Here is a 13,332-nt window from a genome sequence, read left to right on the forward strand (position 1 = left end):
GGACAAGGTCATATTGAGACTGTAGACTAATATATTTCTATCAAACACTGACTTACAACATTTACCTCGTTCAATAACCATACAAGAGTGCACAACCTTTACCTTGTTCTATCTAGTAAAATCTAACTAGGCCTAGTTAGATCAATGTTCTGAAATGAAATTCTGTGAAATTAAAATTTTGATCTTAGTCTCAAGTATTTTCACTTTCTAATTATGTGCAATAGCTAAGTATTTACGTATTTGGGTGTTTGAATTAATCCGTGATTTGATTTTCTCACCATGTTGATTTCTTAGAGGTTTGATAGTCTGTAATTTATAATCACTTGAATAGATCAGAAGATCTCTTAAGTCATTCATTATTTTATTGGCTTTTTCATCAACAACGTCTTCCACAAATTTTAGGTCTGTCAAATTCTTGAAACAATTAGGTGACTCCTCGACCAGTAATAACATTTTTTTCAAAAATTTTAAATTATCGCCTTCAAATTGTATCATTATTACCCATGGCAAATGTATCAAGGTTGTAGGATCCTTTCCGAGTATTATGGAAATACCTTTAAAGTTTGGAGAAGTCAGTGTGATGGAACATGAAGATACTTTTACCTCAATAAACTGAATTGATATTGATTTTAAAACATCAAATGTTGATTCTAAACTTAGAGTTAGATAGATCCGATTCAATGCCAGACTCATTTCAAAATCGTTTAACTCCTGAAGGAAGCTCACAGGATTCATTTTCTCTGTCATATGAACAGTTTGAAGATGGGGGAACGCAAGAATTGCTTCTGCAGCTTTCTCAACTACAGAACATTCTCTTAAATCAGCATCCACAATTCCATCCATAGTCGTATGACTGGCTTTATAGAAAGTTGCCAAAGATGCACAGCTTGAGTCACTAAGAATAGCTTCCTTTGGCTTCATTTTAGAAACAAGTTCAGCCACTACCTTAGCATTCCCTGATGTAAATGAGTGCAAATAAACAGCAGATGGAGATAGCATCATTATTTCACTCTGATTAAGGGACCTTTCATAACCTAAAGTACTATTCCAGTATGCCAGTACCAAGGACCCTTTGGCGGTTTCTATGACATCACAGACAGTGCTTTTGGACATTTTAAGGTATAATGTGTTCATCGATGGTGAGGCTGGACGTAAATTTGGCACAGAGAGAGTTTCAGAGTGCATATCAGGTATGGAAAGGTTATTGTGAAATAATTCAATTGAGCTCTTTGGACTATCAGTACATTGATCAATATCTATTTGCAGAAAAACAGATATTTTAACTGTTGGTAGAACCGGCATTTTGTGGAGAATGTACTTTCCAGAAGGAATATATTGGTGGTATCTAGGGTAAAGATATGCTAAAACCCGGCGTGGTATAATCATTCTTTGCAATTTTGGTAGCTGAGAGAAAATGGTTACCATGTTTTCACAATCTTTTTCTCCACTTATAGTCAAATGACTGAAGTCCAGTACTTTGATTTTTTTCAAAAAGTTACGTCTTTTGGTGACTTCAGTAAGAAACTTGGAGGAAGCATCTGTATTCATCCTGACCTGAAGCACAAGCTCATTTAAATTTGGAAACAATGTCAGTAACTGGACAACATTCATAGAACATTCAGCACTTTCAATATCAGACACTAACGATATCTTCTCCAGTGAGGTACATCTTTGTTCGTTAGATCCGGTCGTCAATTCATTGACAAATGAGCAGAGCTGAGATGGCAGCATGTACCTTGGAAGACTAATAGCAATCAAATCAGGAAAGCATTTCAAAAGCCTTGCAAACATCACTGATGAGTGGTCATCTCTAAAAAACACCTCTGACGCCTCAATCTTCATAATCAATGGCTTTGTCCGGTGCAACATGGAATACAAATGCTTCAAAACTTCACCACTCTCCGTACCCATGAAGCCTAAATCCAAATACGTATGTTTAGAAACTATTTCACCAAGTTCCTTCAATACTTTCTGCTTGTTTGTACACTCTTTTAAGCAGCCTGTTGCAAGCTCATAATTTTGAATATTTTCATCCACGAATGTTTTCAACAGGGCAGAAGCTTTGTATTCTGCATTCAAGAGACCCACTAAGAACACAGTCACCATCTTCATATTTTTTGACATCAGCAGCTCAGTCGGGTACGGCTCAGAAATACTCTTCAAATAAAAAGCTGCCAGGAATTCCAACATGATTCTGTGAATTGTCACATATGATGGGATTACTTTGAGTGGCGTCACAATACTTGATTTAATAATCAAGCCAATACTCTCTGCGACAGTTCCATCTTCGAGGCTTAGTTGAAGCATTAGTGAGTTCTTTTTCAGGGCCTCTGATGCTACTTTACCAATGTTTGCCATGATGTTAAGATATAATGGAGGTATGTCATGGAATGTGTCAAAGTAACCTGACTTTCTTCCTTTTTCTTTTCTCTCATGACGCCTTATTAGGAACATGCAAAAATGTTTCAACAAGTCTGTCCATGTTGATGGTAAGCCTCCATGAATTCTACGGTACGATGATTCTTGCCACATAAGGCTCAGTAGTACGGCAAACAGTGGACACTCCATGAATTCTATTAAATTGGCTCTCTTGATCTCTTTCAAAAACAAATCCCCATCACCTAGTTTATTCTTAAATGTATTGTTGACGCATTCTTGAATTTGAACTTCAGAAAATCCTTCCAAAATCAAATGAGAATCAAAGTGTATGTCATTTCCAAGATTCCCTGACCTGGATGTTACAATTATAGTACTATATGGAAGATAGTCACCTTTAAGAAGCTCAATCAAGGCTTCCAACAATTCATCTGATGCATCTTCCCACCCATCAATTAAAAAAACAAATTCACTTGAGTTTGACTGAATAAATAGCCATATTTCATCATGAGTGAGATTACCTAGTATTAACGGCACTAACCTAGGAAAAAGTGCTTGTCTTAGAATGCCTCCCTGACAAGCAGGAATAATTTGATCTAATGTAATTTCGTGGACTTTAACAAAGAGCGGTATCTTATTACCAAACACAACATCACTCGATGTCGCCCAATCATGAACAATTTTTTTGCAAAACGTTGTTTTGCCATAACCTGTTCTTCCTTCAATTAGCACCTTTCTTATTTCTTTGCCATTTTCCACAATAGCACTTAATTTGAGAGGTCGTTTGTCTTGTTTTTGCTTTAGCTCAATTTCAATGTAGTTATCCTCAAGACTATGGGGGATAGGATTTCCAACATTTGGGTCAAGATGTTTGAGTTCTTTATACTTTGCAGTAAGTACATTCCTCAATGCTACCTTAACAACAGCTCCTAAAAGAATAATTGCCATACATATATTAATCACATAGTTAAATTACAATCATTATGTCGTATTTTAAGTTATGTACGTAACAGTTCAGCACAGTCTAGGTTTAGGCCTATATCCAACTTTTCTTTTGTATTGTGTAATGATTAATTTGTGGCATACCTCGTGGTGGTACAATTGAACTTGCAGGACTTGCACATGTGTGTATCCCAGGGCTGGAACATGCTCCGTATGGACTATGACACCTCTGACCTATGGGAAGATAAGAAAACCACAATATTTAAAATGGTGTAAATTGTGTATGAACATATCCAACTGATGAATTTTTAAATTAACAGGGAAATCATAACGTATATTTACAAGACAAATGTTAATATAGCATACATTATTATTTTTAATTATATAAATTTGAAGACGTTAAAAATGGCTTGACAGAAAAGAGAAATGAAACTAAATCCGCCACCGTTATTACCATCAATTAAAAGCCTACTAAAATTAAGAAATATACGTTTTATATAAGTTTCAGACAATATATTTAGTAACAATATTTGTTAATATTATACTTACAATTATTATATAGTGATTTTGCGAACTCTAACATTTCTGAATAGTCTGCATTTTTATTCCAACTTTCTCGCCAAGCAAGCAGCATCTCATATGCTCTTTTATTATCGTCAGCTTGCTCTTTCTTTATTTTTTGGAGCTCATTTGTTGGGACCTTGAGTTTGGTTCCGACCTCAAACCACTTGTCTTTAAATTCCTCAGCCAAGTGATAGAACTGCTCTGAAACTGTTGAAAGCATTGTTACTTAAAAACATTGAAAACACTGAAATTTGTATATATTCCTGTGTGGTACATACCACTTCTTTAATTGGTGTAGTACGTGATTATGACAAGCAGCAATGGGATCTGCACCGGAAAACATTTACCTATACGGTACTCTTCCGTTAAGTGTAAAAAGAACCTCATGTCCATAGAATGTGTGTGTCTGAGCCCCAGAGCACATGAACCAAAGTTGCAAGCAGATTAAATTGATTTGAAAAATAATAATTGGCCAAGACCAATTCCATTTTCAATCATCGTTATTATGGTATATAAATTACTTATTTATAAAATTCAAACAAAACAAAAAAGTAACGTTAACACTTTAAGGTAATAGACAACTAAACTAAAAACACCAATATTTTTAATAATTTAACGAAATTGTAACTTTCTGAATTTGGCCTGGTTTTGTGGGAACATTTTACATTATTATTATCAGCTACTACTACCTTAATAACTATAAATTGCAAATTGCAAGTGAAGTGCTGCGAAGTACAACTGCATATAAATGTTCTTCGAACAAAATTATTTATGCGAGTCAAGTGAAAATAATGATTAATAAAAACAAACAAATACCCATTGTCTATATTAGAACACTTCTCATTGGGTAACAAAGTCGTAATTTTTCATTTTAGTCAAAAAGTGTCTATAGTGGTGAATTATGGTTTAGGTTTTTTTTAAATAAAGTTTCAAAAATGTCTATGTATGTGGAAAATGTAGTTGATTACCAAAGGTTACAATTTTTATTTTGAAGACTGCATGGTCTAGGAAGTTTCTAAGGGCGGGTTTTCTAGGGGTGAGTTGACTGCCAAAGAGTGTTGCCAAAGTCCGAGCCAGCGTGTTATTTGATCACAAGTGCGAGAAATCGCAAGTGTGAGCCAGCAAGCCATGACGTCATGACAATAGATACGAGACGTTACTCGAGTTGTGCGAGGTATATCGGCTGAGATTTGTGGAGTACAATTCAAAAACAACTATAGGTCTAATAATGAATTATTGTGATGTTAAACAGACAATGTTAGCTATCAAGGAGCGACGTTGTCTTTCATTGGGACCTTCGTCCCTTCAAGGCTAGGCCTATACCGTCCTAGCTAGTCTAGGCCTAGAGTAGGATAAGGCTAGCGCGACATGCGGACGTTGGTACGTGTTGGTTAGTCTACAAACGTCGCCTAAGGTAATTGATTTTACCCAGCAGAACGAAAGAAGGAAACTCCGCTTTTCAGTCGTCTTAGGCCCTTTTTTGACAAACAATGACCTTTCAGAGGTCAAATTGCTGTCAAGAATATAAATTGGCTGCTTCGCAACAGTAATAGTGTAATAATAATAATAATTTCCTGCCTTCTGGAACTTTGCCTTTGGTTTATGGTCGTTCCCATCCCCCTTTCCCGCCCTACTGGAACTATACCTTTATTTTAGGTCGTTCCCACCCCTTTCCCGCCCTGGCGAACCATGCATTTTTTTGGGCTTTCCCACCCCTTTGTCTCCGTGAACAATGGCTTTTGCTTTTTTCACTAGCAGTCTGCTCATTGGTCAGTTTATCCATCCAATAAATTCAGCCGCTCTACCCAAACATATAAATATTTCTCTGTTTGGAGTTTCTGCAGATATTATTCTCCTGAAGACGATTGAAGAAACTCAATCGAAACGTCCAGACATTCTCAACTACAACAGTTCTTTTCAGAACTACTTACATATATTTTACTACTTCGCCATGCAAACCTTTAAACAATAATAATAATGATAATATTTATACTGATGATGATGATGATGATGAGATGAAGTAATATAAATTACCTTCATTATTACGAACAGGTAGTAACATCATTTGAGGTTCTTCTACAAAAGACAAAATAGGAAAATCAACACTACTTTAACGCACAGATCGTACATTACTTGCAAATGCGTTTGCAAAAGGGAAGGTGCATATATTTAAGTACATTCAGTTAGCCACTTATAATTTGACGATTTTCCTCAGGGATGTACATTAATAAGGCTTTCGTTCAATAGTACGCTGGGGGGGGGGGGTGGTTCGGACGAAACTCACCCCCATCCAATGCTGGAGGTCCACCTAGGTTAGGAATATTACATTTTAATCATATCATGTGTTGACAATATACAGTGAGTATCAAAGTTGTATTTTGTAGTCATTTTAATCGTAAAACACCTGTCGTTGAGCTTTTTCTTTAATCATAACTTTCTAAACGAAATTAATTTTCTTGCAATCCTGTACATTTACTAAGATACAGAAGTGGACTTTGATACTGCAGTTAGGTTCACAAGCACCCTCCACCTTAAACTAGACAATGATCTAAGCAGCCCCGGCCCTCAGCCAAGTTTGGTCCTCCCCCTCCCCAATTTACAACCCAGCGTACGGGTCTGTTCAATATCAAAGTAAACTGATCGTATGCTGTGATTTTGTGATATTGCATTTGTACCCACTAGTCAAGATTTTATTGGCTTCAATGGTAACTCACTCGGTCTATTGGACTTAAGAAGAGTGAAAAAAGATCAACTCACCCTCAACATAATGACATAAGTCAGGCAAATATTCTTCATTAATAATAACTTTAAAAATTCCAAGGTCTGTTAATGCCGCAGATTTCGCAAGTGCTGCGTTCCTTATAGCTGGGATATACTCATTCGGAATATCCAAATTGAGGCATGTGCATCCTTCAGTAATAGCACTGACCACACAATCAACATCCATGTGCAAAAATTCTCGGATTTCCTTGAGTAACTCGGAGAGTTCGTCTGGACTTAGCTGAGATGGACTGCACTTCAGTTTAAACTTTACACATGTATTACCGTTACCTGTGATAAAAATACCAATGATTAAACAAGAATTTAATAGTTATAATGGTTCTAAAACCAAGTTAATAAACCAGAAGAACATTTCCAATGGTAAGTCAAATAATAGTTTTGGACAGATGTAGAACCTAAGCATAGGTGCGCTAGTTCTTAATTGCATTAATGCCATTTAAATTGTCTCAAAATTACCTTGCATCGGCTTATCCTCATACAAAAACACTACATAATGGTTCTTCCTTCCAAAATCCTCTACAATCTTTGAAAGTGCCTTCAATTTAAGATAAAACAGTAGAGATTGTAGGATGCAGACATTGGTCCTACGAAGTCCATGCTTTTCTTCCAGATATTGGGTGAGGCTTTGACCATCTTCAAAAGTCTTTGGAGCTGGAAATAAAAAAAGCTAACGTAATTTAATTGAAATCAGAAGTCAATTTTGAGGATAGATACAGATGAGTGGACTAATACAAGTGCTTACATAGCCCATCTCTATGATCTCCATTCCTTTACATACAACTGGAAAATATTTACGTATTTATTTTCAAAATGTCATAAGATCAGGGTCAAAGGTCATAGCTGGGGTTGTCATATTTCCGCAACCACTGGTGGTAAAGAGTTAATTTTGGTGCCTATTTGTTCAAAAGATTCATATTTCTATTTACTCTTGTACAACATTGTGCTAAACAATGACCGGAAATGCCGTTTCTCACCTTTGACACGTTTCAAAGTCATAATAATAGGATCATTATATCTCCGCAACCACTGGTGGTAAACAGGTAGTTATGGTGTCAATATGTTCGGAACCTATAATGTTTCTATTTGGCCTAATTAAAAAGTTTGCTATAAAATAACCGGAAAAACTGTGTTTGCCATTGACACGTTTAAAATGTCCTTATTATCTCCACAACCACTTGTGGTAGAGAGTTAATTTTCGGAATACTCTTGTTTCTATTTGCTCTAATAGAAAATTTGCTAAAATATGACCGGAAATGCCGTTTCTGACCTTAGACATGTTTCAAGGTCATAATCATTGGGTCCTCATATCGCCACAACCACTTTTGTTACAGAGTTAATTTTGTACCAAATTGTTCGGAAATTCGTGTTTCTATTTGGTGTAATATACAAGAACAGTTTTCTAAAAAAAAATGACAGGAAATGCCTTTCTGACCTTTGATATGTTTCAATACATATGCCTATCAATATACATATACTGGCTGTAGAGACTTGATAGTGATCTCAAGTTTATCCACATGTTTATGTTTAATTGATTAGAACATAGAGCTAAGAAACATGATTGAAGCCATTTCTCATCTGACCATTGACCCATGGCACAAGACATTTATCACGTGATACTGGTGTTGAAAATAGGGTTCTTTTATCTTGCCAACCAGTGTTCATAAGAAGTTGCCTTTTGTGTAAAATCAATACCTGTCTCTTATACACATCTAGATGTGTATAAGAGACAGCTATATGGCTACGACCTTGAAACGTGCCAAATGTTAAAGAAACGGCTTTTCCGGTCATTTTTTTTTTTTAGCAAAATGTTCCATTGGGCATCAAAATTAACCCTCTACAGCCTGTGGTCGCGAAGGTATGACAACCCTATAAATATGACCTTATGACCCTGACCTTTTGCCACATTCTGAAAATGTTTTACCAAACGATAAATGATTCTTAAACCATCCTAAACCAATTTCTGAAGTTAAATTCTCTGGACCTTAGAGTGCATACAAAACCTGGTCTGACTACTAGGGGAAACAATGATTTCTACCTCTCAAAAGTCGCTTAATTTTTTTTAATGAAGTTGGATTGAGTCCGTCTTCTATATCTGTGAGCATACTGGTATATGCCAGGTCGACACGGTGTTGTCGTTGACCGTGCGTCTGTGACTCTTCCATATCTGATAGTAATAATCAACAAGGATAGTATAAATAATAGTAAATACAAGTCTCCCAATATAGCAAACAATTATTTTACATGGGCAGTAATTAAGTGAATCAGGCAACTCGTGGAGCTTTCTTTACAAAAAGTATGTGAAACAAGGTAGGCCTACGTGCTGTGCTGTAATTTGCCCAGAATTGTTTGTAAAAAACTAATCATTTCAAGAAATTTACTGTTAAATTATGTCTAAAGATATTTTCAAAAACCATAGATAGGTGGCCTATTCTTTTTTTTTTTTATTAACACAGATTAGCTCATTCATTATTATTTAATAAAAAATGAAGAAATTGCAATATTTCAGTTAAAACTATTTTATTATGTATATTAATTTGTGTTGAAATTGTTCCTGCATATTATCTAGTAACTTGACTAGGCATTTGAAGTATATTTAGGAATTTTACTGTACAAAAATGGCCACGAAAATTCATAGTTTTTAATATAATTTATTGAGTAAATCTCAGTTTGACCCTCTCTCATAAAAGATATGTTTTGTTTAGCATGGGAATCGTACGTACTGTTGACAAGCCACGCAACTACCTCTAATCCAAATAATGACTACATATAGGCCGATTTGAATAATTAAGAAAATATTACTCAATAGCAATTACAAAAATAGTCCCAGGCGACAATATGGTATTTGCAATTGAAAATAAAGAAATCACACATTTATAGTTGGTCTCATTCAATATCGAGTTATTTATGCGAGTTAAAATTTTTGCTGTGTGTTACAAACCCACGTGGCTATCCATTTTATGAAAAAAAATGACCTCTGGCGAGGTACATTGTAAAATATTGCTCCTCAAAAATGGCCCAAGTGCTGTTTTTGGCAGGAAGGGCAAACTTTGACAGGACTAGAAAATCGTTTGGATTTTTGATGGACAACTGTTAATATAATATGGAAAACATACTCAATTAACTATATACACTCAAGAAACCCCCTAACGTGGGAACAAAATCCATTTAGGAGGCGTTTATGATTTACAGCCTCAGTGGCCTACAAGCCACACATTCGTTCTGAAGTCATCGAAACTGTTTACGTTTTAAAAAGTAAGCAATTTTGGTTTAATTTAAAAAGAAATTCAAATAAAAAAAGCCTATTATATGTTTCAATACGGATTACAAAGTGAAAATCTTAAGAGAAAAATTGTTACAAATAACGAATGGCTTCTGTTATATTTTGTTTTTATTATTATATAAATTATTAAAGAATGTAAGAAACAATTTTGTTTACAGTAATTCCTATGTACCTAATACAGTAATTAAATACAATTAAAGTCAAAAACAAATATTTACCAATAACTTCTCCTGCCAAGTCATTTCTGCCAATGCTTGTTAAATGGTTTGCCAGCTTACTTCTAATCCCAGGGATTTCTGTTCTGTTTCTCCAATCAATAAGCATGCAAGTAATCGCAAAATTTATGGTCGTCTTATCGGCCTTCATTTTTTCGATTTCAGCCTTGCTAAAATCAAGATGGAAAGCCAAGGCCGTCCAATCGTCGCCTATTTTTCCGGCAAGCTGACACAGTTCTTTGTCACTAAGAACTTCAAATAGTTAATAATATTGATAAATAAAGTTCACTGCAATTTTAATAACAACTATAAATTAACTTGAACAAAAAACAGTACTCAAAAGGAAATTTCTCGTTGAGTACTGCTATCGACCACACAAAACATGATCTCTCAGGGTGTGTGTGTGTATATTGTACCAAACATTTTGATGTTTGTATAATATATAAATCTCAAAATTCAAATACAACTACATATAGTTCGCTATGTTGCTCTAATCTTTGAAATCTAACTCCCGTTTAACCAAGGTGATACTTTGGGTAAGTCTTGAAAACTCGACAAAAAATATCAGTTAGTCTTCTCCCTAAAAGCTTTTTTCTGTAGAGCTTTACCTCGATGACAACATAATACTTTCTTCTTTCTCTTCACTAACTGGAAAGGAATTTCCCACAAAATATTACTTTTGTACATTCAAATCTCAGCCCCTTTTTATTTCTGATCTTATTATACTCCCAATCCTGTTGTTACTCACTTAAATCCAACTCAAGCTCATCTATACTTCAATTTCATTCTTAAAATTAGGATTAAAACTCATCTCTTCTCATCCATCTATTTTTGTGTTGTTGTAATTAATGCTTGTTTTTTTTCTTTACTTGTCAAAATTCATCTTCTCTGTTTCATTTAATTTATTTTTATTTGATTTTGTTGGTACCATTACATGATTTTATACAGTCGATTACTATGTGGGAATTGCAGACTGATATATGCCAGTTTTCTGGATGTCAATATGGCGTTTAGTTGTTATAGAACTGTTTTTGCTAAATGGAGTTTGACAAAGAGAGTATCCATGCCACTCCTTTCTATACAACTTCAAATTTAAATTGAAAAAATGTCAAAATGATTGTGAACTAATTTAGTCAATTTTGAGCAGGTAACAAATATTAACAATACTACTATTGCTGCTGCTGCTAATAATAATAATAATAACAATATTAACAATACTAATAATAATTTTAGAATTTTTCAAAATTTTAAATTAATGTGTTATAATAATGTTAGGCCTATATTGTGAATGTTATGTTTTATGTATGTATACAAAATGGAGTTTTCAAAAATGGATGAGAATAAAGTTTGATTCTTGAATGTAAATATAGGCCCATCAAAATGGAACAGTGATAAGCCTACAGGGAGTTTTACAATATACTATACTAACCATTTTCCACTTTCTTCTTTTTCACTTGTCCACCTACAACAGGAGTAATTCACAATAATGCAGAGTTAGGCATATTAAAAAGCAGTAAATGGAGGTAACGATACAGTATTTTATATTGGCGGCTTGTAAGCTTACCGTAATGCCAAATATCAAAAGTATCTCATATCTACTAACTTTTCACATGCCTGGTAATTTCTCATTCGAATTTAAACTCCCATTGCAATACATATCATGAACCATGAACAATTTTTGAAAAACACTCCTTACTTAGACGACATTTGATAGTATCCCATACAAAATCGGAACGTGACTAAAAATTGAATCATGTAGCATATATACATAAATTCTTATTATGAAAAATGAAAGAATTTAAAATAGCATACCAGAATCCTCCGTGTGCCTGCGCTTTCTCCATGCACGCGATGTACAAGTTGGGCCTAAGCAAAAAAAAAAACTAATTATAGTTTAAGTATTTTGTATCAAATCATATATACGATTCAGTATATAAAACATGTTTAGATTGCATAAATAATATTGTAATAAATAATCCATTTGATTGTATATAAAATAGAAAAAAAAATACACACTAATTATAGTTTAATTATTTTGTATCAAATCATATATACGATTCAGTATATAAAACATGTTTAGATTGCATAAATAATATTGTAATAAATAATCCATTTGATTGTATATTAAATAGGCCTGTGTAATACAGCATTCTTTTCAAGTCAGTAACAAATCGTAACAGAATACATTAAAACATAAGTATAATGTAAACATTAACTGTATTTACTTAAGCATGATATTTATCATCATCAGTTGTTGCCACTCAAGTTCGATGTTGCCTCTCAAGCTCGATCCCATACAATCCCTACAGGTTTTTTTTTTACTGCTTTTGCACTGCGTAGCTTTCTCCGACGCAATAGCGTGTAGCGATTGCATAAACCAAACTTGATGCTGTCGCCGGGGACATCGAAACCCACTCGCTTGTTGGACAAATTCTGGCACCATTGTTATCCCAGAAACTTTAACTGCCAGTTAGCCAGAATCAGAGTCTTTGTATTCAATATTTATATATTAAATTTTATTCAAAACTAAAATTTTATATTCGAGTTGTTTCATCGAACTTTATACAAGTCTGACAATAACCTTGTCATTTATTGGAACTTACCATCAACTTGTGTACTTGAAGACGCCTCCATAGTGTTGATGCTATACACCCTAATAAGAAACAAGTTTTCAACCTAATAGTATTGACGCCACGAAAATGAATATACGCTTATCATGGGATTTTCTTTTATTAGGCCTTCTGTACGCTTAAGTAGGTGTGTCATTATTATAGTAAAAACATTTAATGAATAAGGTAATGTTTAGAATACGTTAAGGAATATTGCTTGTGATATCTTTTTATCGTTGTTACAATCATAAATGAAAATAAATATTTATTTATAATGAAATGGTGATGACAGCGCTCAAAAGACCTTTGGAACTCAATCCTAATAGAACATTATTCCCGAATGTTTCATTCATAGAATTAAGGTTCACCAAGAATGGTAGTGTAATATGTGTACCTGTATATGGAACTATTTGAAGAATTTCCAGAAACATTAAACGCAGATTTTAGTTTAGTTGTGTAATAAAGAATATTATAATATTACATAATTACATAATGTTAGGCCTATATATATATATATACATACATATATATATATATATATATATATATATATATATATATATAT

General features: G+C 34.1%; 1 protein-coding gene across 1 annotated transcript in view; it reads right to left on the reverse strand.

Moving 5' to 3' along the window:
* Positions 1-207: 207 nt before the first annotated feature.
* LOC117119338 overlaps positions 208-13,332 on the reverse strand; it is a 14,705-nt gene continuing 1,580 nt past the window's right edge. The window contains exons 2-12 of the mRNA XM_033264126.1: positions 12,762-12,811; positions 11,971-12,024; positions 11,588-11,620; positions 10,162-10,410; positions 8,699-8,827; positions 7,120-7,314; positions 6,640-6,933; positions 5,917-5,958; positions 3,868-4,089; positions 3,463-3,552; positions 208-3,305 (exon numbers count right to left, since the gene is read on the reverse strand). Of these exons, the coding sequence (XP_033120017.1) occupies positions 208-3,305; positions 3,463-3,552; positions 3,868-4,089; positions 5,917-5,958; positions 6,640-6,933; positions 7,120-7,314; positions 8,699-8,827; positions 10,162-10,410; positions 11,588-11,620; positions 11,971-12,024; positions 12,762-12,811 (4,456 nt within the window). The remainder of the gene's footprint in view (positions 3,306-3,462; positions 3,553-3,867; positions 4,090-5,916; positions 5,959-6,639; positions 6,934-7,119; positions 7,315-8,698; positions 8,828-10,161; positions 10,411-11,587; positions 11,621-11,970; positions 12,025-12,761; positions 12,812-13,332) is intronic.

Source organism: Anneissia japonica, unplaced genomic scaffold, assembly GCF_011630105.1.
Source record: "Anneissia japonica isolate Jap-2015-1 unplaced genomic scaffold, ASM1163010v1 scaffold287806_len661372_cov189, whole genome shotgun sequence".
Classification (NCBI taxonomy): domain Eukaryota; kingdom Metazoa; phylum Echinodermata; class Crinoidea; order Comatulida; family Comatulidae; genus Anneissia; species Anneissia japonica.